The following is a 27,854-nucleotide window of genomic DNA, read 5'->3' on the forward strand; positions in this document are numbered from 1 at the left end:
CTCCGCGTCCGCGTCCGCCTCCGAAACCGGTAAAGGTCCCTGCTCTTCACAGGTAGAAGTTTTCAAAGTGTTCTGCCCTTGCGCGTCCAGCTCCTATCAGGGCTTGCTTGGAAGGACGTTTCACTTTCTATTGAATTTCCACCTCGGTTGCTTGTGACCCGGCACGTTTGTCAGTCTCAACCACCGAGATCCAGCAGGGTAAGCTCCTCTGCTTGCTACTCTCTGAGATGTTTTAAATCTTATGGGACGCTGACAACAGTTGACATTCTACTGCTGTCAGTTTTCTGCTTCCTTTCCCTACTCCTTGTTTTTTGCCTTAGATTTTTAGGCTTCATAACAATACCCCTGCCTTCTTAAAAAAACACAAGTTGGTTTAAATTTTACTAGAGGGGAAGCTATATCTGTTGCTTTAAATTCCTGCTTCACTATCCACCTGGACTCCTTTAGACTGAGATCTGTCTGTCTGTCTGTCTGTCTGTCTGTCTGTCTGTCTGTCTGTCTACTTATCTCTCAAGTTTTGATCCTTCAAACAACTAAACAGTATAGACCATGTAGACGTGTGTCTCTTACAATCATCCTCAGCTTTACTAGAAAATACTCTTGAGCTTTTCAAATATGTATGCTTATTTCATTTGTGGTATTCTTTCCCTACATTTACAACTATAATAAGTAACAGCCAAGTGGCTCTAACATTCTTTGTGTAAATAAAAATACAGAGTATTTGTGTAGTACACCTCCTCAGGACCTGTTCAAATGCATTATTACAAGACTGTTATGAGACTGTGGGTCAATATTATTATTTGCTGGTTGGAAGTGAGGTAGATGAAGAGTTGTTTTTTTAATACCCCACTTTTCTCTGTCTTGTGGCTTCCTATTTTGAGATGGGTTCTGAAAGAACTGCGGCTGGCCCATGGTCACCCAGCAGACTTCATGAGGAGGAGTGTTGAATCAAACTTAAGTCACCAGATTAGAGTCCACTGCTCTTAATCACTACACCACACTGGTAGTGGAAGTCTGAGATCCTGCAAGTTGTTTAAGGCCAGCTGACAAAGAAGCTAGCCTTTGATGCTCAACCATACACTCAGTGTACAAAGTCAGTCTGTCACATTTCTATGCGTAAACACATGTTTCGAATTTTTCATATGTGAAGCCAATATGCTCTGCTTATCTTTTCAAAGTCTCTCTTCTGGAACACAGAGCATGTTCTTCCCAGCATTAAGCACTTCTGAATCTTGTTTATTTCACTACAAGACCCTTTGAAGCATATACTTAGCTCTGCATTACATGTGGTTAACTTTGGTCAGGCTACATCCACAGTTAACTGGAAATGGTGTTTTAAGACAGAACAGCAGAGAGAAAAAGTGGCTCTATTAAAATGTTTAAATCTTACACTTAATTCTTTTGCTTCAAGGTGGTTTATGACTATGATAAAAACAACAATCTTACAACAGAAAAAATAACCCAATACAATAACATTAACTAGAATGGTAAAAACCAGGACTAAGAAAAGTCAAATCACACTGTTACATACATTTTTATTAGGATCTGGTCTGATGATGAGTACAGACCGGTCCTCAGAAAATCAGTATTTTTTTTATTTTCAAATTTCTATAAGTAAGTGATTTTGTTGGATAGATTCTGACAGCTTCCCTCCCAATCAATACAACAATTGCAGTTACTACTTTATGATGCAAATGAAGCAGAGAGAGAGAGAGAGTCTGGAGGATCCCAGTGACTGACCGAGGCATCTCAAGGTGACCAAGTCTTTGTGACCTGTTGCATGCTGGTCCCCATTCAGACATCTTGAGTCCATTTTAGTTCAAACATAATCATATGCTGGAAACCAGGTGGGTTGCCTAGGTCAATCCTTTCTGTCGCATCAGCATGGCTTAGTGTCCAGGGTTACTGGTGCTCTGTGTAATCCTTTAAATGCTCTAACCTGTTGATAGTCATGAGTCATATGTCTTTCTCATTCCTAGAGACAAATGTGGGAGCAGAACACTTCTCATGTGTTTATGCCTTGGTTGGAAATAGGACGGTACTGGTGAGCTGGTACTGGCTTCGCACCCCAGTGTTACCTGTAAGGTGGTGTTTTCCTACAGGAGATGACATCTGGACAGGGCATTTAGGCTAGTGAAACACTACAGCTCACAAATAATGCCAAGCCAGATTGACCTAACACCAACACTGATATGAAAAGCTAGCTATCGAGTTGGCGTGAAAGTAGCAGGTTTTGTCTAAACATACGGCTGTTGTTTGCTAAGTAAAAAGCCTAAGTGCATACATTGTCACAAGAAGAGTTATTATTACTATTATTGACATTTCCCTTTGGCTTGGAATGGAAAAAGGAAGATCAGCTAATCACACTTAGAAGAAAATTGCAGATAAGTTGGTGTCCTGTTGCCATACAATCCATATATTTAATTTTTTCTTTTTGTTCCTGTTATTTCCACTCTGATAATAGCTGAACAAATCCTCTGGGAAAGACCAGTGCATCTACTTTCTGTGGTCAAACCATAGGTCTATAAAGCATTGCATGCTATCTAGACTAAAAGGCTATTTACGGTTTCATTGACTTGGATCCTAGGGTGTTTTTTCATCCACACAGCATCAGCTCTCCCAAAGGAATAGTTCAGTTGTTTTCCATAGAGGGAAGGGTAATTTTTGCCTGTTCTTGATGCTTCTGATTCCCTCTTTTGCCCCACAGTGTTCTTTGACTCCTCTGTACCACAGCAGCTTATGTGAGCAGGAACAAAAGGGTGAGAGGAAGGCAGAAAAGTTGCATTCTCCTAATGCAACCCCACCTGCACTGCTTAGGATTCAAGCCATTAGGCTGAATCTCACCAGCTCTTCCACTCAGATTCCTTTGTTTTTCTTCACTGCATCACCCATCCCACATGGCTTTTGTGCCCATGGGTTCCACGATCTTCATTTTGATGGCCTTCCTTCTTTTGCCAGCTGGAAGATTGGTGCAATACAGCCTACTATTTATTGTGGGAACTCTTAACAGACTGTTTATTGGGTTTCAAATGTAAACATATGTTAGAAAAGTCGAGATTGAGATAGAAAATCAAAATTAGTTCCCTGTTATTATTGTAGTAACTACCCTTGATTGGATCTGGGATTCAAAGTGTTTAAATGCATGACATCAAATGAATTATGGTTGTAAAGTTACTTCTTTGAGTCAAATGATTATCATATGTATGGGGCAAACAGCATAAGATAGTTCACAGACAAAAATTACATTTTCTCAGCAGAATGTCCACTGATTCATCTTTAATGCTGAGTCCCAAGTCTGATGTCCAGTTTCTCTCTGTGTCCAATGTCTTAGAATAATGAGGAGTTCCCTCCCTTGCATGCCACCCCTCCCTCCCTCCCCTTCCCTTGCATGAGACCCCTCCCTCCCCTTCCCCTCCCTTCACTAGGGTGGGTGGGCCAGGTCCAGATGTGGGCCTCACACCCTCTCTTGCATGCCACCCCTTCCCCTCCCCTCCCTCCACTAGGGTGGGTGAGCCATGTCCATATGCCCCCTCCCCTCCCTCCCTCCCCTCCCTTGCATGCCACCCCTCACTCCTGTGTCCAGTGCCTTAGAATGATGTTTGATGGAGTTGTCATCTTTTTTTGCTAGAGAAATGTCATAGGCCGTTTCTGCAGACGGTCGTGACTGGAGGCGAGGTAGAAAACACCGCCAGAGCCATTATGCAGTGCCAGCTGCTTATAGCCAGCCCTTGACCCGGCATGAAGCGTTCCCCAGGCGCTTCCAGAAGCGCTCTTTTTTGAAAGCAGCGGCGTAGCAACTGCCGGTGACGGCAGCGGCTTCAATGCGTACTCCCACCCTGGCACTCACGCTTCTCCCCAGGCCTCCGGTCGCGAGGAGCCTGGAGACCACCGCCCTGGCCCTTCTTGCGCCCTGCTTCGAAGCAGGCGGCGCCCAGGATAAAGCAAACATGAACCAGGCCGGGTCGGCTGGGCGCCGGCGCTCCGCGGCGCCGGCTGCCCAGCTGCTTCAAGGACCGTCCATGCGGACGGTCCCAGCGTCTTCAGGTCGGCGCGCAATGCGCCGACCTCGCCGTTTCCGCCGCCGTGCGGAAACGGCCATAGTTTGAGTACGATCAATAGCTAGATATATTGAACTGTTAGAAATTTAAGGGTACCCAATTGGATATCAAATCTGATTTTTGAAGGAGTAAAATTATAAGGCAGTTATTCATAACAAACCCTCATGTGCATATCAGGGAAGACAGTAATTGCAGGTGGCCTTGAGTGCCAGCAAACCTTATTTTAGAACTTGTGATCTGAACAAATGAAAAAAACACGCACAAAACCCCATACACATGATGGACTGCACTGATACAGCACTGATAATTTTAAGAGTCATCAAACTGAATGTAATTTTACTCTAGGACTTCTATTTAGATTAGTAATGAAAAATTAATTAAAATAGATTGAAGCAAGAGCCAAGAAGATTAATTAGTTAGAAAGAGCAGAACTGAGAATCACAATCAAACGTGACAATGAAGGTAGCTTTGCCTTTTTAGAAGTAACAGGTCTGAATGTCTGAGCCACAGTGCTTGTGATTTGATGTATTTGGAATTCAACTTATGCTGACACCAATGATAAATGCATTCATTTTTTTCCTTTACCAGGCAACAGAGCCAGTGTTATATAGGGGTTAGAGTGCTGAACTAAGACCAGTGAGCCCCAGTTTTGAATCCCCACTCTGCCATGAAAACTTGTTGGGTGGCCTAGGCCTAGTCACACACTCTCAGCCTCACCTACTTCACAGGGCTGTTGTGAGGTTAAAATAGAGGAGAGGATAACAATGTAAGCTGCTTTGGGTCCTCATGAGGAGAAAGAAGAGGTATAAAGTAAATAAGCCATTATAACACATTGTATTCTGTTAGTTTATAACAAGAAAACAACATCTCCCATGTTTAAACTGTACCATTGTGTATCTTTTTTTGCAGTGCTGGTGTTCTGTTCTATGACAACATCTACTTTCCAGACATCAAGGTGTCAACGCTTGAGAGACAAATGTAGCACAATTCGTAAATGTGAAAGTATCTGGAAATCTATTGAAAGTGTTTGTAGCATTCCAGGTAACTATGAAAAAAGTGTATTTCTTTCTGAGAGCAGACAAACCCTTTTTCTGGTGGTCTGGTAAGAGGGATTAAAATTAAAGACTCGTCAGCATTCAAAAGGTTTGGGAAGCTAAAGTTGTACCATTAGTGGAAAATGACAAATCAAAAACATAGCCCATCATAGGCCAGTGAGATGCTGTTAGCTAAGCAGGTGTTTAAAATCTGCCTCCTTTGCATTAGAAGACTATCATCCAGCTCACCTACTCATGCTCTGTTGATTTAAATCTCTGCTGCCCCCCCCCCCAAGTGTCAATTTCATTGATATTGTGTGGGCCTCTTTCAAAAGGTTCTTTTCTGTGAATAACCCTCAACTGATCAAACTTGGAAGACAGGTTAAAAGTGGATCCTGTGTCAGATACACCCATGTCAGATGTGTATCAATTGTTTTGGACTGATCTCCCTGACTGGGGTAGACAGGGAATTGGGAAGGCCACTACCTGCAAATTGAATTTCCATTCCTCTCAGTTGATAACATGTTGTCAAGAGAAAATAATATTGGGTGGCATCCTTCTTGTGGCTGATGTCTCTTTCCTCTGACTTAAGAGGCTGTTCCTCCAACACTTAATTTATATGCCTGTTTTTGCCACAATGTAGGGCACACAAGTGGCAAACACATTTTTAAAACCAACATTTTTGAATATACATTAACGCACCTTTATATGTGGACTTGTCTGACGTGGCCATGGTGATCCATGGTCTCTATATGTTGGATTACTGTAATGTATATTATGTGGGGGCTCCTCTTCAGGACAGCTCAAAGCTGAAGAATTCTCAATGAAACTATATATGTCTGTCTTAAATACCAAAGGAAAATGTTGTATTCTGGCCTCATAATATGGATCAATGTGTATTTTCCAGCACCCAGGGGACTCATATGCCAGAACTTTGGTGGGTGAAGTGAGTGTGATAGCAAGAAGGGAAAGGGCAAGGCAGTGTCAAAGTCCAATTATCATGGATCAGTATTGGGGGCAAAATGTAGAAGTCCTGGAATCTTTAGTAAGAGGTTGAGGAATAGTTCTTATTTTGTTAATTTCAAAAAGAACAAGTGTTACTCCAAATATATAAGAAGGGTGTGGGCCATGAAAGTAGTTGCGAAGTGCTATTCATGATGAAGAGAATTCTAAAAAGTCTGAAAGAAAGGCATATAGGTGGACTTTGAAAAATGTTGGAAGATAGCTGGGGGTGTGCCATGTAAGTGATTCAGTTCTAGAGCTTGTAAACACATTAATTTTAAGAGGCTGCTATTCACTACTTATGTGGGTTTTTATAGCCCTACATCTCACCAATAACCCCTTTTCTTTTAGTCTCTCTAGACTTCCTCCTCCTTCATGCACCTCTTGATTGCAACTACTCTGAATCCTAAATCCCAGTGAAATCTAAGTGCTATTAGCATTACTCTAAAGGAAAATATTTTAGTAGCCTTTTTCAGCTGAAGTACATTGGTAATTTAAATTCTGATCATTGTTAGAATTGTGGGGTCCCTAGAGGAGGTTATCTACATTCTGTTTGGAACTCAGTCAAATGTAAATTATTTGGGTAACTTGTCTGGAAATATTGACGAATGGTTAGTAAAAATATTCTGTTTGGTTCTGATAGCATTTTGCTTGGATATTTGGAGGCCATTGCAGGAACAGTACACTTCAACTGGAGATGAATATGCTCACTTCAGTGGAAATCATGATATCTTTTTAGTGAAAAAGATTTTTCCATCAGATAATGCTTTAGAGTATGGTAATTGGCTATATGATGAAACTAATGTATTATGTATAGTTACAGGAAAACTGCAGAGTACAACATTATTTTGTAGAAGAGCTAGCCTTTATTCGTGGTGTATTGAAACAAAGATGTTCATGATAATAGGCTGTATCCAAAAATCAGTTGGAGCCAATAACTCCCTTCTACTACATGTTCTTTCCATGGCAAAAGACTGCCTCTAAAAAAAGAAAATTGGTTGGAGGAAGACTTATTCGATCACAGAAAAACAGCAGAAAGTAGTCATTGGAACCAACCCATCATAAGGTCTTAATGTATACTTCCTTTGTCATGAATTAAAACAACAAAGCAAATAAAAAGCAACACAAAAGTGCCGTTAGGTAATCCTAATGTGCTTTACTGAAGCAACTTTTAAGTCTTCAGGAAAAGACATCTTCCCATAAGGTACTGGGGCATTGATTAATTCATGTCTATGTGTGTGCTTTCAAGTCACAACTGACCTATGGCAACCCTGTAGGGTTTTCAAGGTAAGAGATGTGGTTTGCCATTGCCTGGCTCTGCGTGGGCTGAGAGAGTTCTGAGAGAACTGTGACTGGTCCAAGATCACCCAGCAGGCTTCATGTAGAGGAATCCAATCGGGTTCTCCCAATTAGAGTCTGCTGTTGTTACCTGGCTGTACAATGCCTGGCCTCCCACTCATTCATATCTGTAGCCTGCACGGTGAGTTGGAACCTTGGCTCATTCCAAGACATGCAGAATACACAATGCACTTCTCTAAACTGCTTCTAGTGCTCTTTTAAGCTGTATAGAATGGTAAAAATCCACTCTGTAAACAGTTGTGAAAGTGGTTTGAAAACACATAATTCTTATGCAGGTGGAAGGGGCCCTAAAAAAAAAACTCCTCATGCAAGATAGTGGTGAAGCTTGTCTTTCCTTTGCCGTCCTCCTGCAGTCAGCTGTTTGTCCCGAAACTTCTTTCTGAGCAACTGGAGAACCTGAGATATAAAACGAACCATCGGAGATAGGGTTCCAGTGTCAATAGGGAATCAAGCAAAATCACCTTCTGCTAATTGTGAATATAGATAAAGGGGCAATTTTACCCAATTCCCTGTCATTGTTGCAACTCCTATAGTCCATTTTTGCTTTAGTTATAAAAAAACCAAAAATGTGTCAATCATTTCTGTGCAGCCAAAGTACATAAATCATTTGCAGTTAATTTTAAATCCATTAAACATGTAGCATTTACAGATTGGAAAACAGAAAGAACATCTTCTACCTTCTAGTTGAGTGAGTCTGTTTTCACAAATGTCCCTCTACTCCAATAATAAAAGGGACAAATTATATACATAAAAGTACCACCTCTGTTAAGTAAATGAATTCCTGGCATTTGAAATAAACAGCTGAATCCAACACTATGAATAAATCCTCTTACGTACTCTCAGCGTAAACGAAGCAGATTCCACTTAGCGCATGGCCTAAATCCATGAATAGAGCATATGGTTGTTTTGTGGCTCCTCATTCATTATTGAATTCTGAATCCTTCTTCAACTCTTTCTCCTATTCATCACTCCCTCTGTCTTCGTTGTATAAAGCTGGAAAGACAAAGTACATCTGATTCTGAACTTATCTAGAAGAAAAATCTTCTGTATGATTATACTGATAAGAATACGTGGGTTTTGCATGTTTCCAAAGTAGAAAATATACCACAAGGTTGAAGGTCCTTTAGTTCATGCAATCTATATTGTTGTGATTCTTAGGGTCTGCTCCGATGACCACTTTTAGTAGAAGATCCACCACTTTTTGAGTTTTCCTGTCCATTTTCCTAGAATCCTTGTTGATAAACAGGGTTATCAGCAGGGGTCTCTGACAACTGTTAATATGTATGACTGGGAAAGATCAGTGTTATTACCTAAGCTTGAAGCTTAGGATAAAAAAAAAACAGCTAAGGGAGGACAAGGTAAAGGTTTACAAAATTATATATGTGTTATAGTAAGTAGATAGGGAGAATTTCTGTATCGTCTTTCAAATAAGAACTTGGGGAGCACCTAATGAAGCTGATGGGCAATAGATTCATTACAACAGGCAACTCTTGTTACCCAATGAGTAATTCAATGGTGGCCTCTTTTGTCAGTAAAATGCAGTGATAGCCATGAGCATTGCTGATGGATTCTTTGTTTCTTTTTTATTTTATTAACTAATTTTATAGTCCACCTTTCTCACTGAGACTCCAGGTAGATTACCCACTGTAAATTGATGGGATTAATGGGACAAGGTCTAATATGCAATGTACAAGTATTAGGATTAGATAATTTTTCAAAAAAACATAGGCTGTTAAACATGATTTAGAATGCAGATTCAATGCAGAAAAACAGTATTTCAGCACTAGATATAATACACAAAAATAGTATTGGATTGCGTGTCTGCAGTACCTTATGCGGCCTGGGATCTTCGTACCTTCGGAACCGTCTCACCCCATATGTCCCTGCATGGCCTCTGCATTAGGCAGAGGCCAATTTGTTGGTGGTTCCTGGCCAGGCCTTTACGATGATGCGGCTGGCCTCCACTCAGGCCAGGCCTTTATGGCCCTGGCCCCTGCCTGGTGGAACACTCTACTGCCAGCTGTCCAGACCCTACAGGATCTCAGTGAGTTCAGCAGGGCCTGTAAGACCGAGTTGTTCCACCAGGCTTGGGGGCGGGGGCTGATGTGTGCCTCCTTCTGTTCTCCTTTGGGCCCCTGAACATCTATGGTGCCCTACTCTGTTTCCTTTCTTCCTGGGAGGGTTTTTTATTAAGATTTTAAGCTGGACGCCAATATATATTTTGGAATGTGATACGCTTTGCTCTTATGTGGGTTTTAATGTTGCTGCTTCCAGTGGAGCTGATATTATATGTGATGTGTTGTTTATATGCTCCATTAATGTCGTTTTAATTATGTTGGACACTGCCCAGGGCCCTCCGGGGAAGGGGCAGTATAAAAATCTGAAAATAAATAAATAAAGTTCCATCAAGTCTTAACCAATGTATGGCCAGTAGGGTTTCTAGGACATGAGACTAACATATTTTGTTTGTCATTTGCATTCATCTGTATAATAACTCCTGGCATTCCTTGATGGTGTCCCCATTCAAGGCCTAACCTGGGCTGACTCCTGCTTAGCTTCTGGGATCTGATAAGATTCAATAAAGATTCCACCTGGGCCATCCAGGTATTTTGGGCCATCCAGGTATTGCATTAGTAGAAAATGTAGTGATGATATGAATAATACATATAGCAAGCATAGTACTATGCATAGTGGTATTGGTTCATATCTCTTTTATTTCTATAAGCACATTTCTGAACAATTCAGTTATAGTACAGTTCTATTGCCTTAAAAAATGCTCTCCTGAACAATTCCATTTAAGGAAGAATTAATTAAAAGCATTAATCCATCTAAGACTTCTGGCTGTGGTGTTTGAAGAGAACATTCAGAGGGAGCAAACCTTTGAATATCAGTAATGGGAGGCAACACCAGAGGAGAGAGACTATAGCCAGCTGGTGGACAGCTCCGTGAGAGCCTACCAAATAGGGTATAATATCTATTGGCTCTCCATGACTTTAATCTTAATCTTAATTAACGATTTGATTAACTGTGAAACTAGTTTTGCTGTTCAATTTTATTTATCATATATAATTGCTTTCTAAATTTTGTGAATTGGATAATAGGTTAAGCTTTTATGTGATTGCTGCTCTGAATAATAGCTGTAGCTGTGAGCCGCTTTGAGCCCTTTGGGGACAGGCGGCCTATAAGTCGGATTAACAGCCAAAATAAAATAAAATAAACATGATAGCTGTGTATTCAGGATGCTGGACTAGATGGACCACTGGTCTGATCCAGCCAGGCTTTTCTGACATCCTCAGATTTTAATTTTATAATCAGTTCTTTCAATAACTTTTCGAATAGCTGTGCAGGTACAAAAGTAAACACTGTACTCTAACCAATACCAAGCATTTAAAGGATGCAACTGACTGTCCAGGTACAGAGGGAGAATAAATAGCAAGGAATTACATGCTTTACCCAAGTTAATCACTTTAATGATCCTAACAACTGTGACCCCAGGGATACTTCCTCTTCTCCAGTAAGTGGGTTGATTTAGTTCTTGAACTGGGCAATAGCGAGCCACAAGCTGCAGCTGCACTACAGGCCACTGTATTAAATGCAAAGTTTTCGTGCCTCCAGCATAGCACCATACTTGAGATGCATCTTGCAGGGAGCATCAAGGTAATCCTATCAGAATTCTACTTTCTATGTCATCCAGGGAGTTATGCTCATCGGGTACTCATGGTCTTTATGAAATTTTCATTCTGCTAAAAAGTATGGTAGCTATGCTGAAACGATTAAGTGCCAAAGAGGGTGCCCCTTCAAATCTCCACTTTTTCCAGTGGAGAAAAAAATGAGGTCCCATAAAATTGAATCCCCTGACCCAATCAGCTCAAATAAGGGTTCTTGTAAGGATGTTTCACCAGTAACCATGGTATACCTGGATTTAATTCCATTTCCCTAACTCCAGAGTTCTACAAAGACTTCCTAATAAGATTTCTTTCTGCCAGGATTCTTTTCCCTCCACGGAAAGGGCACCAGGGATACACACACACACCCAACCCCATCTCTTCACTAATCTTTGGGATTCTTCTGCTGAAAGTGACCTTAAGCCATGCTGCTAACGTTGTGGATGTACATTAGTAATCACACACACACACCACCTGAGCCTCCACAAAATTTGCCCATAGGATTTGATAGGATCCTAAATGATTTCGGATACTCCAAACATAGCTTAAAAAACCCTTATCAGTATGAGAATCTAGATTCTTTTCCGATTTTTGAAAAATGTTGGATTTATTAAACCCAAATCTGTGCTAAAAAAAATTGGTGCACATCACCAATTCTTGAGTAAGCTAGTGGGAAGTCTCTGTGCACAATGAAAGGACACAGACTTTGTAATGGAGATCGGTCTGAGGTCCTGTCTCTAGCACCTCCAAATGACATGATCCACGCTACTCAAGAAGACCTTCTTTGCCTTAAGAGTCTAGAAAACTGCAGCCAGTCATATGAGCGCAGTGGGTTGATCTGTGAGGTAGCTTTATATGTTCATATTAACAATTGTCGTGTTTTTTAAACCATTCAATCCAGGTAATAGCTGCGCAATGCAAGAATCAGAGAACTGTCATAGAGTCGTCAAGTTCTTGGTTACTGAGTTACCAGAATTTAAACACTGCAATTGCACTAAAGATGCCTGTGATATCCAAATGTTGCTTGGAAAAGAATGTTTGGGCAATCAAGGTAACTTATGATTTTCATTCATTGTACAAATTCCTGGAATGTAACTATCACACTAAATACGTGTCCTCTACACCCCCAAAAAGTAGGCCTTAAAAAGTTCCTGAATGAAATAAGACTATCTGCTTTTACTTATCCACCTCTGACAGAGACTCCAGAGTCTTCATAAGCAGGCAACCTTGATTCAGGGGAAAAGGCAGACCTACGAAGAAAGTTAAAAAAGAATTAAATAAAAACCAAGTGCTTGTTTAGTTCAGAAAGGTACAGAAAAATACAAGCAAGTAATATGACCAAATACTCTGCCCAGGAGTATTTATAGTGCATTGTTTTCATTTTCAATTTTTTTTAAAAAAAAAATCTCAATTTGGTTTTGTAACTCATTTTTATTTTGTTTGTCAATGGTTTAGAGTGTTATTTTTAAATTTCTTCTGTTTTCATTTTCCTTCCAACTTCCCACTGGGATGGGAACTCCAATGTCATTTGAGTAACTGATGAAATCCGTGTGGGAATACCATAACCAAGAGATCCTCACAGTTATCCAGAAAACTTTGCTTGCCAGTTTTGAGCAAATAAAAGTACTGTTGTTGGAGTTATTTCCTGGACTGAAAATTACTTTAAAATTTTTGTTTTCAGTAAAACCATGTCCCTTCCTAGATGTTTGATCATTTGTTCTGCTTATTCTTTGGTACATTGGCTCACATCAGTCAATAGAGAAAATTTATTTCCTTGCAGAAAACTGGGGATGGGGTACATATCTGCATACAGAGGTATAGTTGGGCCACACTGCACCCAGTGCGCACTTTGTGTTTTCCACACACCCCCTCCATGGTGCCTTGACCCCCCGCCTCCCACCCCTCCATCTCACACTTACCTTAGTGAAACAGCACAGTCTGGAGAAGTGGCCTGTTCCCTTCAGGCTGAAAATGGCCTGGTGGGAACTATACTTCCCATGAGAACTTGGGGATTGCAAGGTCTCTCTGGGAAGTGTAGTTACCACCTGGCCGTTTTCAGCCTGAAGGGAACAGGCCACTTCTCCAGCCTGCACTGTTTCACTAGGGTAAGTGTGTGGGGGAGGGATGCCACAGGGGGTGGGGAGCAATTTTCTGCCCTCCCCAGCTGTGTGCTCAGTGCAACATGCACTGCCACCCCCTGGTAGCTCCACCTCTGTTTGCATATAATGTAGCATCTGATCTGAGGTCCTCAGGGTTTCCATTAGCACACTAGACAGGTGGGTTCCCAAAACTCAGTCTCTCATTTTTTCAAAATTCAAAGTGAGAATTTGAAACCCATTATCCCCAGTACCTTCACTCCTTCTTGTCATGTGGTCAACATTTCTTTCCACAGGAAAGCCAGAGCTTTCATCAGCCCCAGATATTCAGATTAGATTCCCGCAGCCAACAAAACTGAAAGAGATTGCATACCCAGGCATTTTTGAAGAGGACTGTGCAATGGACTTCAAGGAAAAGGGTAATTTTAAATTGCAGTTCTGTCTAAGGAAAGAATTGTTTACCTTCAGAGTATGGCACAGGAAGCCTAGGAACAGGAGTCATCTGATTGGCTGTGGTTCCTGCACTCTGATTTGACTAGTAACAGTGTGATGTAGAAGGGAAAGAAGGTTATCTCCCTCATGAGTACAATCTCAAAATGTTGGTCTGAATCATTTGTGCTGTTAAGAGCTGATTGCCTTAGCTGAGTGAAAACTAAACATCTCTGATGGAATAGTTCAGTCAAAGTGTATCATGGCAACTATTGTCAACAGCCTGAGTGCTGGGAGAAAGCAATTATACATTGAGCAAGTGTACTAGAGGGTCAAGTGAAAATCATATAAATCAGGAGAGGAATATCTTCTAGGTGGAGAAGAGTTCCTGTGTACCCGTGGGTCACCAGGATATAAAAAAAAAGTTTGCTTTAAGTTTTATCTCAGTGGAGAGTTTATGTTTTATTTTAGAGAGTTGATCTAGTGGGAGGGCTGGATAGGTGTACTGTGGATAAGCCTATGTTAGGTTGAGTATTGGCAGAAACCATAAGCCGAGGTACCATCTAAGATAAGGGAACTGTGAAAACTTGGTAACATCTATGAAACCAATATCTAAGCTGAACTCTGAGTAATGTTAAGTGTTGTACTGAAGAAAGGGGCCCACGCGAGGGGGGGGGACTTGGAGTCCACCCTGGGCTCCATTTTTGCTTGCTACATCTCTGGCTGAAACTTCTCAAGAAGTGAAAATAGAACAGCTTGTTAAGTTTAAATTCATAGAAGAGAGACTGTACAAAGTGTCTATGAGGTGTAAATGTGCTGCTGTCTGGGAGAAAACAATTAGGGATACCCAGGAAATACCGGATGCTACCATTACACATGAATCAACAGTTTACGCCCATTTGGGAATGAATAAAACTAGGCTCATTCCGCACATGCAGAATAATGCACTTTCAAACTGTTTTCAGTGCTACTTGAATGGCAAAATCCACTTGCAAACAGTTGTGAAAGTGGTTTGAAAACGCATTATTACTAGTGTCGCGAGGAAAGAGAACTATAGAGAGGCTGGAAGCTGGGTTTTATTGGATTAACATGGGGAAGGACATTGGTGAGTTTTGCAAGTCCTGTGCTGAATGTCGGCTAGTGAGCAAGGCAAAGGACATCTTTATGTGCTTATCAAGAGTCTATCTTACCTTGTTCAGTAGACTTGTGAGCTGTCAGATGTGATTCTGCTAAGTGGGAAGTAATGTGGCTTCTACTTGCCCTCTCCAACCACCTTCATGCTCCACTAAGGCTTATTGTACTGCAGATTTAGGTGTAGACTGCTCATATTTTCCATCCTCCCCCATACATGAGCATGGAAAGATAGATGCCTCCAAAGAGGCTTGTATTACTGGGCATTCTTTTTTTATGTATTAAAATACTTCACATTAAACTTATGCAACTCAAGACAGATCACAAATAACTGAGGGTTTTTCTAGATGTTACTTTAATTCCATGTGTCTTAATTTCATAAAATGCCAATTACATACTCACACGTTCGATTTGCAAAGGAATCTAAGGGCTAACCTATATATTACAATGGATACAAGTTGTTTGCTGCTTTGAGATACATGGTAGAAGTTTTTGGCCAATGCACTGGTTTTATTGTGATAAATTAGTTTTATCAGTTATTTAACTTTTATAATAATTTTAATCCTTGACGTAGAAATCTTGAGCAGATTTTGTAGAGTTAAGGTAGAATACAGAAATACACAATACACAATATTGTAATACACAATATTGTAATACACAAATGATTTGACACTTCTGTGTCCTTTTTTTGTTGTAGATCATAAAAACACAGAAGCAGAGTGGGAGTCGTCCCCTCTTTCTAATGCTGGTAAGCTTCAAATGTGGTTTTTTTTCCCCTAAAGGTTGTTGATTTTGTGTATGGATTTCCAGGTTGGGATGCCCAGACAAATGTCAGTTATACCCAGCAGCTCATATATAACATAGCTAACTCTGTAGAGGATAGCATTGTGATACTGTAGCTGCAGAAGAAACCTGCAAGAGGGCCAGATGAAACTCAAAGGCCTCTTCTGCAGATGCAGAATAATGCTCATTCAATCCACTTTCACAATTGTTTGAAAGTGGATTTTGCTATTGCACAGTAAATTCCAGCTTCAAAGTGCATTGAAAGTGGATTGAAAGTGCATTATTCTCCATGTGTGGAAGGGGCTGCAGTGCCCAGAGGCTGCTCAGAGGGAGGTGTTGATTTTGTGAGTATTCAAAAGAATAAATGGAGTTGTATCAGTGAATTTCCCCCAGCATTAAGCCCAGTGGGTGGGATTCAAGGGTTGAATTCCCACTGGAAAATTTCACATGAATCAAAACCAGTTTGTAGTGAAACCATGCCCTCTTCATCCCGGTGTTTCCTACCTCCCCACCATGGCTTGCACACAGCAGACACACCTGGTTCCAGAACTCTTAGTAATCCCCACTACCAGGCGATCTCGTTTCGCCGGTCTCCCCTGATTGGCTGGCGTGCGCCAGTAGGGCGGGACCTTTTTCCCTGTGGGAACATATACTTGTTTGGGAATGATCGAAAAAAAAGCTGGGTGTTTTTATGTTTTAACGCATTCACTTTTACGAATAATGTTACCAGAACATTTAACGATTCAACAGTTACACGTTTGACCAGTTAACGTCCTTCCGCATCCCCTTCTGCTCTCACTCGCCAATTGCAAAAGCAAAAACAAACCCCAGGAAAGGCTGGCTGCATCACGCGTGCATCAGCGCTGGCGAAACGATGATTGGTTGCTGAGCCACTGCGTCCGCACGCTCCGCGGCGGGAAATGAGTCAGGGTTTCAACCCTTGTCCCTTCCCTCGGATCGGCTCTGAACCGTGCCAATGAGGTTTATCCCACTTGCAAGCAGGTCCTGCCGGGAAGCAAAATAAGGGGGAGAACGAGCGCTAGAAACTGGAAGAATCCATGTCTGCCACGCAAGCAATGGGGAGGTCCTCCCTGAAACCTGGTTAGTTTGCGTCCTGAAACCTGGCTAAGAAGGTAGTGGGGATTCGACCAAAGAATTTAACAACTGGTTGTTTGCAAGCACCATTTTAATAACCAGTTCTGCTGAAGTGGTGCGAACCTGCTGAATGCCATCGCTGGATAAGCCTCCTCCACATGTTTCTCCTCCCCATTTTTGTTGGGCAACAATTTTGCATGACATTTCTTGCACTCATGTGGCTATGTATTAAAATAGAGCTTTTCAGTAAAGGACACTCCCGTACAAAACAATTCAAATCATCAGCCTAGTCCTAGTGTAAACAAATAGCACCGAAAATAAGGCAACTCAGATTTTAAATTAATTTGAGATATGCTAGATGCTCTTCGCATCCCAAATCACCTTTTTTTCTTTTATAAATGAGGGTTTCATAAGTTATTACAAAAGTTAAATGTCTGAATTGTGCTAGTCTGAAAAATAAGGCAAGACATGTAAGGCAGAGAGGGCAGTGTCTCCTTATCAAGTTCAGTATATTTTGAAATAGCATCCAATTTTGGCAACCTTTGGTAACATTTCAAAATTGGAAACCTGACATCAGGGTGCAAAGCAGTCTAGGGCAATGGTGGCGAACCTATGGCACTCCAGATGTTCACGGACTACAATTCCCATCAGCCCAGTCCATGAACATCTGGAGTGCCATAGGTTCGCCACCACGGGCCTTGGAGATCCCTGGAACCTCTGTCTGCACCTAAGTAGTTACCCAACAGTGATCATCTCCCTCAGTCCCAATGAACCTGCCCAGTTAAGAGGCATCCGGGACACCTTGAGGCATCTTGCACCCTCTTCCCAGGCCAGCCCTTCTTGGAGCAAGGCAGGATTCAGAAGCAGAACTTCTGCAGCCCTCCTTGGAGCCCTCATTGCCCTGCAGTGACAAGGGCAGCATGACTTCATATCTTCTCTCATACTGCCTCTGCTGATTTAGAGCTGCTCAGGTGGTGTTGAATGGCTCTGGGAAGCAGGCTTTCATGAACATTCTCCAAGCAGCATTGACAGCAAAAAGGGGGCAAGATGTCTGCACCCTCCAGTTCATGTATTCAGCTCAGCTTTCTACCTTCCACCCACATCCTGTTCTTAGCAAATTATATTTTCACCCCTCGACTTTAGAGGAATGTATGGTTGAAGGATTGCACAGCTGGAATCAACTGGGTGTAGTGGATTTTCCGGGCTGTGTGGCCGTGGTCTGTGTGCCACGGAAAGAAACGCATCTTACTGTGACTTACCTCTGAAGATGCCAGCTATAGATCCAGGCAAAACACTGGGAGCAAAAACTACCAGATCACAGCTACACAGCCCGAAAAGCCCACAACAGACTCTCTCAGTTATCCACCCACATGCCAAACTATGAGAGAATGACTTCTGTGTGATTGCAAGTGGCAACTGGTTGCATACTGTAGACTGAACTGGTCCCAGTTTCAGAGTCAGAGAACAACAACTTCTTTTCTTGCCAGGCTGTGCCTCCTTTTCCGATTCCTGTCATTTTTGTGACTATTTTGTTGCTGTTTCTCAGAATACAAACCACAGCACTCCTGCTTTCGTGTGCAAGAAGAATGTGTGAGTGACACAAAATGTAACAAGCAATTCTCTGCCTACCTTAGCGATTGCCAAGTGCGTCAAACACCATGCCGCGTGGATCAATGCAAAAGAGCACTAAGAAACTTCTACCTAAACATGCCTTTTAATGTCGCCCAGAAGTTGACATTCTGTGACTGTGAAGAGTTGGATGAAAACTGTCTTCACTCAAAAGAGCTGCTTCATGGCAAGCTGTGCACTGACTTAGTTCCAGCTCGTTCATGTCACAGCTTGTTTCAAACATGTCAAGCTAACAGGCTCTGCCAGTAAGTATGGTGACACATTTGTTCATGTTCAGTTAGTCCAAAAAGCCATAACAGAGCTCTGGGTCATATGCATTTTATTGCATTTCAAAATTATCCTTAAGTCTGCAAAATCAGTTGCTTTCCAAGCAATATGCAATAATCCAGAATCATTTAATTTCTTTAAAAATATTTTTGTGATTCCTTTATTTATTAAAATATTTATACCCCACTTTTGCTTATGGTGCAAAGTGGGCTTCATCCAAGGTGGACTTCATCCTTGGAAACTCAAGACAAGTGTAGGTTGTATATTTGAAACATTTAATTTTAACTGTGCAGCTAATGAATCCCACAAGCCGAGCGAATGGTGATCTGCTCTATGAGAGGAAACGGTAAGCACCAACTTCTACAGACCCGAGGTTTGGCTTGGCATGCACAAGAATAAGGTGACAGAAAAAAGAGGTTTTATGAGGGACTGAACTCCCCCAGGCTGCAGGTGGGAGATTCCAGCTTTGCATGTTTTTTTCACATAAAAACCTTCTTGCAAACAGAAAACTAGCAGTAGAGCCAGTCTCTTTGCTTTCGTTATTGCTGATTTACACATTTTGCAAGAGTTTACTAACCTAGATGAGTGTTCAAAAATGTGATTGCTTTGCTAGATCTTGTATAAGGTCTGTGATTTATGCCCTGTATTCACATCCAAGTTGGATGATATAATGAGCTTTACATGGGGCACTAGTCCAAGTTTCAACCACTGTAAAACAAGGAAGCTTCATTACTTACAGGATTGTGTCTACCACGTGCTGAAATTTCTGCACTGGCTGCCAGAGGTGTACTGGGGGTAAAATGGCACCCTGAGACAAATTGTCTCCAGGCGTCCCCGCTTGGCGTCCCGTCCCCTCATTGCTGCCGGCACCCTCGGATGACACATGGTCAAGGGCTCTCGAAAACCATGAGGCAACAGGAAGTCCTGCTCCCCAAGCCCCACCCCCAGCCTAGTGCTTATAAAAGCAGGTCTCCGAGGCCGGGGATTGTAGTCTGTTGTGGCCTGTCCTGAGGGGAGGTCAGAAGGGACTGCTGGCTGCCTGCTGGGAGCCCAGCTGGCAAGAAGGAGCCAAGGGGGGGTAGACCTTGCCCATGTTCATGGCGACATGGGCAGGGTCAAGGGCCCTCATCGCCAATGAAGCAGCAAGGGAGTCCTGCCGCGCCTCCTTCAAGCGCCCTCAATCCTGCCCATGTGTCATCGACATGGGTGGGGTCAGGGATGCTGGGAGGCAATGAAACAACAGGAAGTCCTGCTGCCTCGTCATCTTTGAGCACCCTTGACCCTGCCCATGTGTGATTGACATGGGCAGGATGGAGGGTGCACGGCTCCGCCCCCACTGCTGGCTTCCTGGTCATGCGGGGGCCAGTTTTGCACTCCCATGTGACCAGGGCCCTTTCCCCACTTACCTTTGTGGGCCCGCTTTGTATAGCATTAACCTTTCTCTCGGCGTAGCAGCATCTCTAATGGCATGTGCCCGGGCGTCCCCATGTACGGGGTCATCAAAAGGTGCCATTTTGAGGAGCGTCAGGGATGCGGCCTGCCTTCAGTAGCGAGAGCGGCAAGCGTCAGGAAAGCGGTGGCCTTCAGCGCCGCCCCTATGATGAGCAGTGCCCCGGGACCCCGCGCTACTTGAGGAGAGTAGCGCAGGGCTTAAGGTAAGTGGGGAAAGGGCCCAGAAGAGTGGTGCCTAGGGACAACGGGTACCCCTTGTCCCTAGGTAACTACACCACTACTGGCTGCCCCTTACTGGGAACAATTCACAGCAATGTTTCTCACCTTTTAAACCCTAACAGTGCAATCCTGTGTAGAATTACTCCAGTCTAAGCCCACTGAAATCAATGGTGTATGTCTATATAAGACTGTGTTGTAAATGGCTTAGCATTAAGACATCACACTGTGTTCTCTTGTTTATTAAGATCTTTCTCTAAACTCTCTTTGTCTGAACCAGTGGAAGTGAGGCGGGTAGCAACGAGAGACAGGGCTTTATCAGTGTTGGTACTCCATTACTCTTGGAGCTCACCCAGCATCTACAATGATAGTCTTTAAGTGCCAGGCTGGTACCTGCCATTAGCATTTTGCCGTGCCTATAACTGAAATGATACCCCTTCTTTTTGTGGTTAATTGGTTGTAGTTTATATTCCCCATCTATCTGAATAAAGTTTTTATGACCCATGTACATGTTTCTAAGACAAATTTACATTGCTGGTATTCTTTAATACAGGATTTAGTACATATAGACTTGCATGGTTTTATTGTTGGAGATTAATTTCATTTTACTTAATTATTTTTACTGATTTGGTAATATATTGTTTCAAAAGTGTGTGTTTGTGTATATACATGCCAATTCTAACTGGTATCTGGAAAGGCAATACAGATATGTAAACAAATAACGGTGTTCCTCTGCTGTGCTATCATTTTTATACCCCACTTTTGCTGTATCTGTATATGCTGTATCGATTTGCTGCCTTAACTAACTAGGGACTGGAGCTCCAGTAACTAACCAGGGACTGCAGTCAAATGCAGTCACTAACTAACCAGGGACTGCAATCCAGTCAAAATTGATCATTTTTGGGTCCCTTTGCTTTCAGTGAAAGATCCAGATTGTGGGGGCAGGGGAGCGCTGTTTTTCTGGCATCACCCTGCCTTCTCCAAAGGGCTTTCCTGAAGTGGCGAGGCTCCCTGAAAACAAAAAGTAAACAATGAACTGGCACAAACTTTCCTTAGGGAATTACGGAGATATGCCTCGAAAAATGTAGCATTTCTTCAAGGTCTGCTCCATTGGTGTATGGGGGCTGGGTGAGCAGTGGATACTGATTAAAGTTGGCTCCACCCACTGGCATGCCTGTACCACACCAACACAGCTTTCTGCAATGGCAGGTCTAAGGCGGCTTCCAGGTCAGGTGCTTTGGAGCTGCATGGCCCCTTCCTGCCTGGGTAAGTCACCCCCCCCCCACACTGCATTTGTGGGATAGGGACCCACGCCAGTGCATGGTTGCACCAGCTCCAGAGTTGGGTCCACCCCCACCCCTGGATTGGGCTGCCCAGCATTCAATTTCTCCTATTGAAATGGACACTAAATGCCTAACATGGATCAATCTATGTTTCCACCCCATTTCATTTGTCCTTAAAAACCTCTTTGCTAATCTTTCATTTTTGCTGCATTTACAGCAATCAGGAACAGCAGGAAAAAATGGTCCTGTTTTATATTTCTACAGGGAGAAATACAAAGTGTTTACATCAAAGTGTTTAAACGATATCTCCCAATCATGTCTTGAAAATAAGAGCTGCGTAAAATATTTGGACACCAAGGATTTTAATTGCTCTGATAGTGATGAGTGCAGAAGAGCTTATATTGACATGTGGGGAATCCTCCGTCCTGTGAAGTGTACTTATGATGTGAGATCACCTGTGGAACAATCGTCATCATTCAAGCTGTTTTATCATATCATCCAAAGCCATTCTTGCTTCAGTAAGTCTAACATAAAAACAGCCTTGCAACCAAGGGTCCCATTTAGGCCAGCATTCCATTTTCCTAAAGTGGAAGACCACAGTCTTTATAACGCCTACAAAAAAATTTTTGTGTGTGTAATTCTTTTTTTAAAAAAAAACAACAACTCCATGTTTCTTTTTAAAACTTTGTTAGGGTTCTGGTCCACCAAGTTGCAAGGGAAGAGAAGTGAGGGAGGGAAGAGAGGGAGGGGCAACATGCAAGGGATGGGAGGGAAGGGCCAGGCACCCTAGATTCCCTGAATACTGCGATTACAGTTAAGAAAACCAGGCACACATTACTCAGGTGTAAGCTCGGTATAGCAACCATGACATACTTTGAATGGCTGTGTCGCACCCCTCAGAGGGTTTCCTCAGAAGCGAAACCCATTGCCACCAACCAAACTTACTCCCAGGTAAAGGATCATGGCCAGCCAGAATAGATGTGTGGGAGGGGAGCCTTTCCATTCCCCCCCCCCCAAGGAATGCGGGCACACGCATCACTGACATCACACAGTATCAGGCTGCGTGTTTGCATGAGCACATACTGCTGGCCTCTGCAGTTGATTTGCTGCTACTGTTCCTTTCCCATTTCACGACAATAAGCCACAGCAATGCGTGGCCGGGCCACGCTAGTTACAGATAAAAGGACAGATGGAAAAATGCAGTGTTCTTTTTGGTAAAGAACTTCACCAAACTTTTAACTTTAAAAAATAAGACTTTGAGTATGCTATCAGTATGCCACTACAAAGATTGACCATGGAGTCCTAAGTAGAGTTTTTCCCTTCTGCATTCATCGAAATCAGTGGGCTTAGAAGAGTGTAACTGCTTTGGATGACACTGTCATATTGTGGCCAATTCAAAGAAGGAAATGGTTATATGAAAAAAGGAAGCCCTTAATAATGGCAATACTGACAAACATAAAAGGACAACTTTTGATGATGAGTACCACCACCACAATCAAATCACATCTCATTAGCACTTGCTATTTCCCTCAGGCCTCTAAACCTTCACAAACCATTTCCTGCTCCAAGGTACGTGGCAATTGATAGGACAGGAACAAAAGCTGCTGTTATTTGACCCTCTTGTCACATAAGGACATTTTCTCCTCTGTTAAACTAAAGGACGGCTGCTCATCCAATGCTATGAATTCAGTATATGTCCAAGTACATGCCCAAGTAATACAGAAATGTGATTTCTTCTTAACAATACAGTCCAGAAAGCTTGTGTTGTTGAATGATTGTGTTTAGGGCAGTATTTTACTGTATTGTAATTTCTTCTGTGAAATTTTATCGGAAAGCCTCTTGTGGAGCTTTTGCTGGTAAAGAAATGAATGGGTGAATAGAATTAGCACCCAACAATGCTGTATCATCTCCTGTTTTTAGGTCAAATAGCAGGGAGAAAAGCTGAGAATTGGCCATTATTTACAGAACTACCGGAAACAAAGTCTTCTGCAACACAAAAGAAGTCCTTTTTTGATGGTAGGCTTGGTTTACATTTTTTTTAAATGTACCATGAAGGTCATTTCTGGGTTTATTTTTTTAATGGAAAACAATGGAGAATCTGCAACAAAAAGAATTTTCAAAATGCAAGAAGTAAAGTTATATGGTACTCTTTTTCCAGTAAAAATGTTTGAAAGTAAAAGGGCATGGAGAGGGAAATTGTGATACATGGCCTGAATTATGAGACTGAGTATTTTTTAAAGCAAAAGGTAGAAAGAACCTTCTAGAAACAAGTAGGAAAGTAAATGTTAGATTGTGAGGGGAGGGAATCATCCAAGAAATGCAGCCTACCAGTTGGCAATGTTGCCTGTTGGTTTTAAAATTCAATTTCTATATTTTAAATTATCATGCCTGATTTTTCAAATGCATAACATTTCATTCATCCCCAGGGAAAGGCCTCAGCCAAATTCTGTTTCTGTAATGACATGTCTGTTGCTGTAATGACATGTATTCAATGTGAACAAGTCAAACTCTTTCGTTATATCTTGGAATGTTTTCCCCTGGCTACTTTATTGATCTTGTGCCTTTGTTAAGTGAAGACGTTTCATTTCAGAAGGCATTTAATTCCATTAACCTTTAATTGATAGAAAATTGAATAGTGTCATGATGATATACGAGACAGAATGTATAAGCCAGATCTTTAAAAACACTGCTACTGGTAGGAATTATGTTGCAAATTGTCTGTTTTTCTGGTACTGGTTTTGAATGAGGGTCCTATTAATGGTGACTTTCATGTATTTATGTATATTCTACATTGCCTTGCATATGTTGTAGTAAAATACATAATTCACAACTTTCTGAAACAAATTAATATAAATTGGATCCTACCTTTCAGTTTGGTAGAATCCTATGAGGCGTATGGGGAGGAAATGGCACCTGGGGACAACTCCTCCGACCCTCCCCATGGGTCACAGAACCCTGCCTCCCGCACATCGTGGAGCCCCCCCCCATGTCCCTGCTGCCAGCTCCTGCTCTTCCCAGGGCCCGGGGAGGGCAGAAGCCTGCCTGCAGGGAGCCCAGGAGGGTGAAGTGTTGCTGCCACCTGTCGTGAAGCCCCACTCCCTCCCCCGCAGAGTCTGGGGGGAGACACTTTAGTAAAGAGAAAACAGCGTCATGTACATACTTTTTTTTAAAATGTACATACTTTTGACTATCTTCTCCCTGGCCCCCCAGCCCAACAACTGAAAACATTGGAGAAATTCATGTACAGAGGGATTCTATATACACAAGACGATCCAATGGAAAAAAGGATCAATCATTAATCAGATTAATTAATAAATTCTAAATTGACGCTAGTCTTTCAAAACTGATGTTAATAACCTGTTATACAAAGATCGCTGTCCAGTTCAAAATTCATACTGCATCCAAAAGGGTGATAACTATAAAGTTGGCATGAATTAATCTTGCTTCAAATTGTTGGAACTGAGATGATTTCAATTAGTTCTAAATCACCATTGTTTACAGCTTCTGAAATGGAAATAACTTCTGGTGGTGACAAGAAACACTAACAGTCATTTATTTAACTAATGAATTTTAAGATATATAATTCCCAACTTTATGTAGTAGAAAATGGCCTGCTCCTTAACTTACTTATACCAAATATTTGCTTATTAGGCTTCAGTACCAGTGCCTGTGGTTGAAAATTCTCACACTGGCTCACTGATGGATCCCAGTGGAATAATCACAGGTTTCCATCTCTCCATTTCAATAACTCTGCCACACACCCCAAAATTAACAAAACCCTTTACAAATGCCTTAAAACTAATTTGCTGATGCAGGAAGTATCATCAGTTATCTTGGGTCACCGTATGTGCTAGATTACGGCCACTGGGAACTTCTGAGGAATGTATTTATGCAACTCCTTGCGATAACAGTCATGATCCAGCCAATATTAAGGACTCTAAAATCTTGACTTCAGTGGGAGAGACTCATAGTGCAATGCTATCATGACTTCAGTGAACTTGGAAGGATGTAATTCTGCTTAGGGTTGCACTATGAAAGATTTTGCCTTCTGAAATCAATGGATAAAAACATACAACTTTGGATCATGCCATACATGGAATGCTGCTGCTTAACTCTCATGAGATGCTCTTTCAGTAATATTTACTTTTTTCTTTCTTTTTTTATTTGGAAATTAAATTCTAGGTGACACGCTCTATGTTGCTATGTATTCATGTTGCACAATTCTTATCCTGGGATTAGTTTTGCTGGCTTTACTTAAAACCAGGTAACATCTTCAGTATTCTTTACCTATGTGTGGATGCCAAAAGAATAGGACAGGGGATGTGTAGGGTGGATGGGAGGCGTTTTTTCCAGAGTATTCAACCGCTCAAATCTTCAGTCATCTTATCTGTGATTTCAATAAGTCATGATTTCCAACATGAACAGAAATATGTGAGGAATGTTGTATAGAAGAGAATGAGAAACGCAATGAGGCATTTATTTATTTATTTATTTGGGTGCTGTGTGGTTTCCGGGTTGTATGGGCGTGTTCTAGCAGCATTCTCTCCTGACGTTTTGCCTGCATCTGTGGCTGAAAGTAACTTCAGAGGATCCTCTGGGATGCCAGCCACAGATGCAGGCGAATAATCAGGAGGGAATGCTGCGAGAATTCGCCCTTAACAAATATTTCGGTCGATGAAACCAGCCGATAATGCACATATTCGCCTTACTTACTTGCCGCCTTACTTGCCGCCTGCCTTACTTACTTACTTATTTATTATTTTAATTTGATATACCGCCCCATCCCTATAAGATGGGCTATGGGCGATTCATACAATCGATACAAAATCACATCAACAATCGGTAAACCCTGATAAAATCATAAATTACATCTCAGTTAAAACCATTTTAAACATCCAGTAACTCCTGAAAACTTCACAGTCAATTATCAATATCGGTATCCAGTAGCCCGAAAGCTCGAAAGCTCAATAACAATCCCGATCTCAAATATAATAGTTCAGGGTGGAATGGAAGATAAGGAACGGCACCTCAACGGCTGGCCTCCCCAAAAACCAGTGAGGATTCGCCAGATCTTGAGCCCCTGCAGAATTGTTCTAAGTCCTGCAGGGCCCTGATGGTCGGGGGGAGGTTGTTCCACCAGGTAGGGGCCTGGGCATGTCATGTGTTGTATCAAATCACATTGTTAAATTACAAAAAAGCAGAAATATTGTAGAAATAGATGGCTTAAAATTCATCTCATTGAAGTCTTTGACTTCTGTGAAGTAAAGGACATGATCCAGTCCACTTCTCATCAATTTCAACAAGAGAAACATTAGTCAGTGGAATATAAACATTACCTGGATCATTTCTCATGATTATAAAGTAAATGAGACCAGCTATTGATTTTCTCTTAGCTACCAAAACAATTCACATATTCTGAATACTGAAAACAATGTTTGGCAAGAAGAGCCTCATCATTCAATATATTTTTGTTTGTTTTCAGAGATTTTGCAAAGCAGGCTAAGAACCCATCACCTGCTCATCTATCAGAGAGGCTTATGATTCCTCAGCAACCATGGGTCGTCAACTGTGTGGATAACAATCTTTCAGGCTCCTCTTGCAGCCAACCCCTTACAATTCTATCATGAAAGACCTCTTGAAAAAATGACTAACATTATACTCTTCTGCCTCTTCATCAAGTGCTTAGCATCTCATTATATGAGAGAGCACCCAGAGAGTACGATTTCACCATGTATTGTTTGCTGCAATATCATGATGATGTGCATTGAGACCTTGTGCATGATGTACTGCCGGGGAGCTGTCTGAGGTTGGAACTACATGTTCTCTTGGTAAAGTCATATTCTGAAACGAGGTTGTCCATCAATTCTTCCTTACCGAATGGGATCACCTCCCTCCCTCAAGCTTGAGGAACAGTGGTCACGGGGGGACAATTATAACAAAAAGGCGAGTGTAAGGCTGAGGGTTGAATAGATATCCTGTTCTACCTGCGCTGCTCCTCCCCACCCCATATTTTAGAGGTATCAATTTCTCTGCCCCCAACTATTTAAGAGTTGTGCTCTTGACGTAACTGGGAATGGTATTGTTGCCCAAATAATGTTCTGTGTCAGGTCTGTCAAGTGGAGAACACCCCCAAAATGTGATGACCCTAAAGCAGGGGTAGGGAACCTGCGGCTCTCCAGATGTTCAGGAACTACAATTCCCATCAGGCCCTACCAGCATGGCCAATTGGCCATGCTGGTAGAACTGATGGAAGTGGACTCCTGACTCTGAAGCAGTTCTACTGATATCATGGAGTTCAGGGTAGAAGGAACAGTTATATAGAGACATTCTTACTTGTTCTTCAAAAGAAAAGTTC

General features: G+C 42.0%; 1 protein-coding gene across 1 annotated transcript; it reads left to right on the plus strand.

Annotated features, from left to right (window-relative positions):
• On the plus strand, nt 1-27,317 carry LOC125441173 (GDNF family receptor alpha-like). The gene is made up of 10 exons (XM_048511554.1): nt 1-52; nt 4,968-5,099; nt 12,020-12,169; nt 13,511-13,633; nt 15,472-15,522; nt 18,199-18,526; nt 21,764-22,017; nt 23,420-23,515; nt 25,682-25,763; nt 26,982-27,317. Exons 2-10 carry the CDS (start codon nt 4,985-4,987, stop codon nt 27,124-27,126), a joined length of 1,344 nt encoding a protein of 447 aa, XP_048367511.1. The 5' UTR covers nt 1-52; nt 4,968-4,984; the 3' UTR covers nt 27,127-27,317.
• Nucleotides 27,318-27,854: the final 537 nt, after the last annotated feature.

The sequence above is a fragment of the Sphaerodactylus townsendi genome, linkage group LG01, assembly GCF_021028975.2.
Source record: "Sphaerodactylus townsendi isolate TG3544 linkage group LG01, MPM_Stown_v2.3, whole genome shotgun sequence".
In the NCBI taxonomy this organism is placed as follows: Eukaryota; Metazoa; Chordata; class Lepidosauria; order Squamata; family Sphaerodactylidae; genus Sphaerodactylus; species Sphaerodactylus townsendi.

Excerpts from the sequence above, each read along its gene's own strand:
- LOC125441173 (XM_048511554.1), top strand. The coding sequence starts at position 4,985 with ATGACAACATCTACTTTCCAGACATCAAGGTGTCAACGCTTGAGAGAC. Across the intron at positions 15,523-18,198 it reads GTCCCCTCTTTCTAATGCTG|AATACAAACCACAGCACTCC; the intron begins GTAAGCTTCAAA and ends GCTGTTTCTCAG. Across the intron at positions 23,516-25,681 it reads AAAGAAGTCCTTTTTTGATG|GTGACACGCTCTATGTTGCT; the intron begins GTAGGCTTGGTT and ends ATTAAATTCTAG.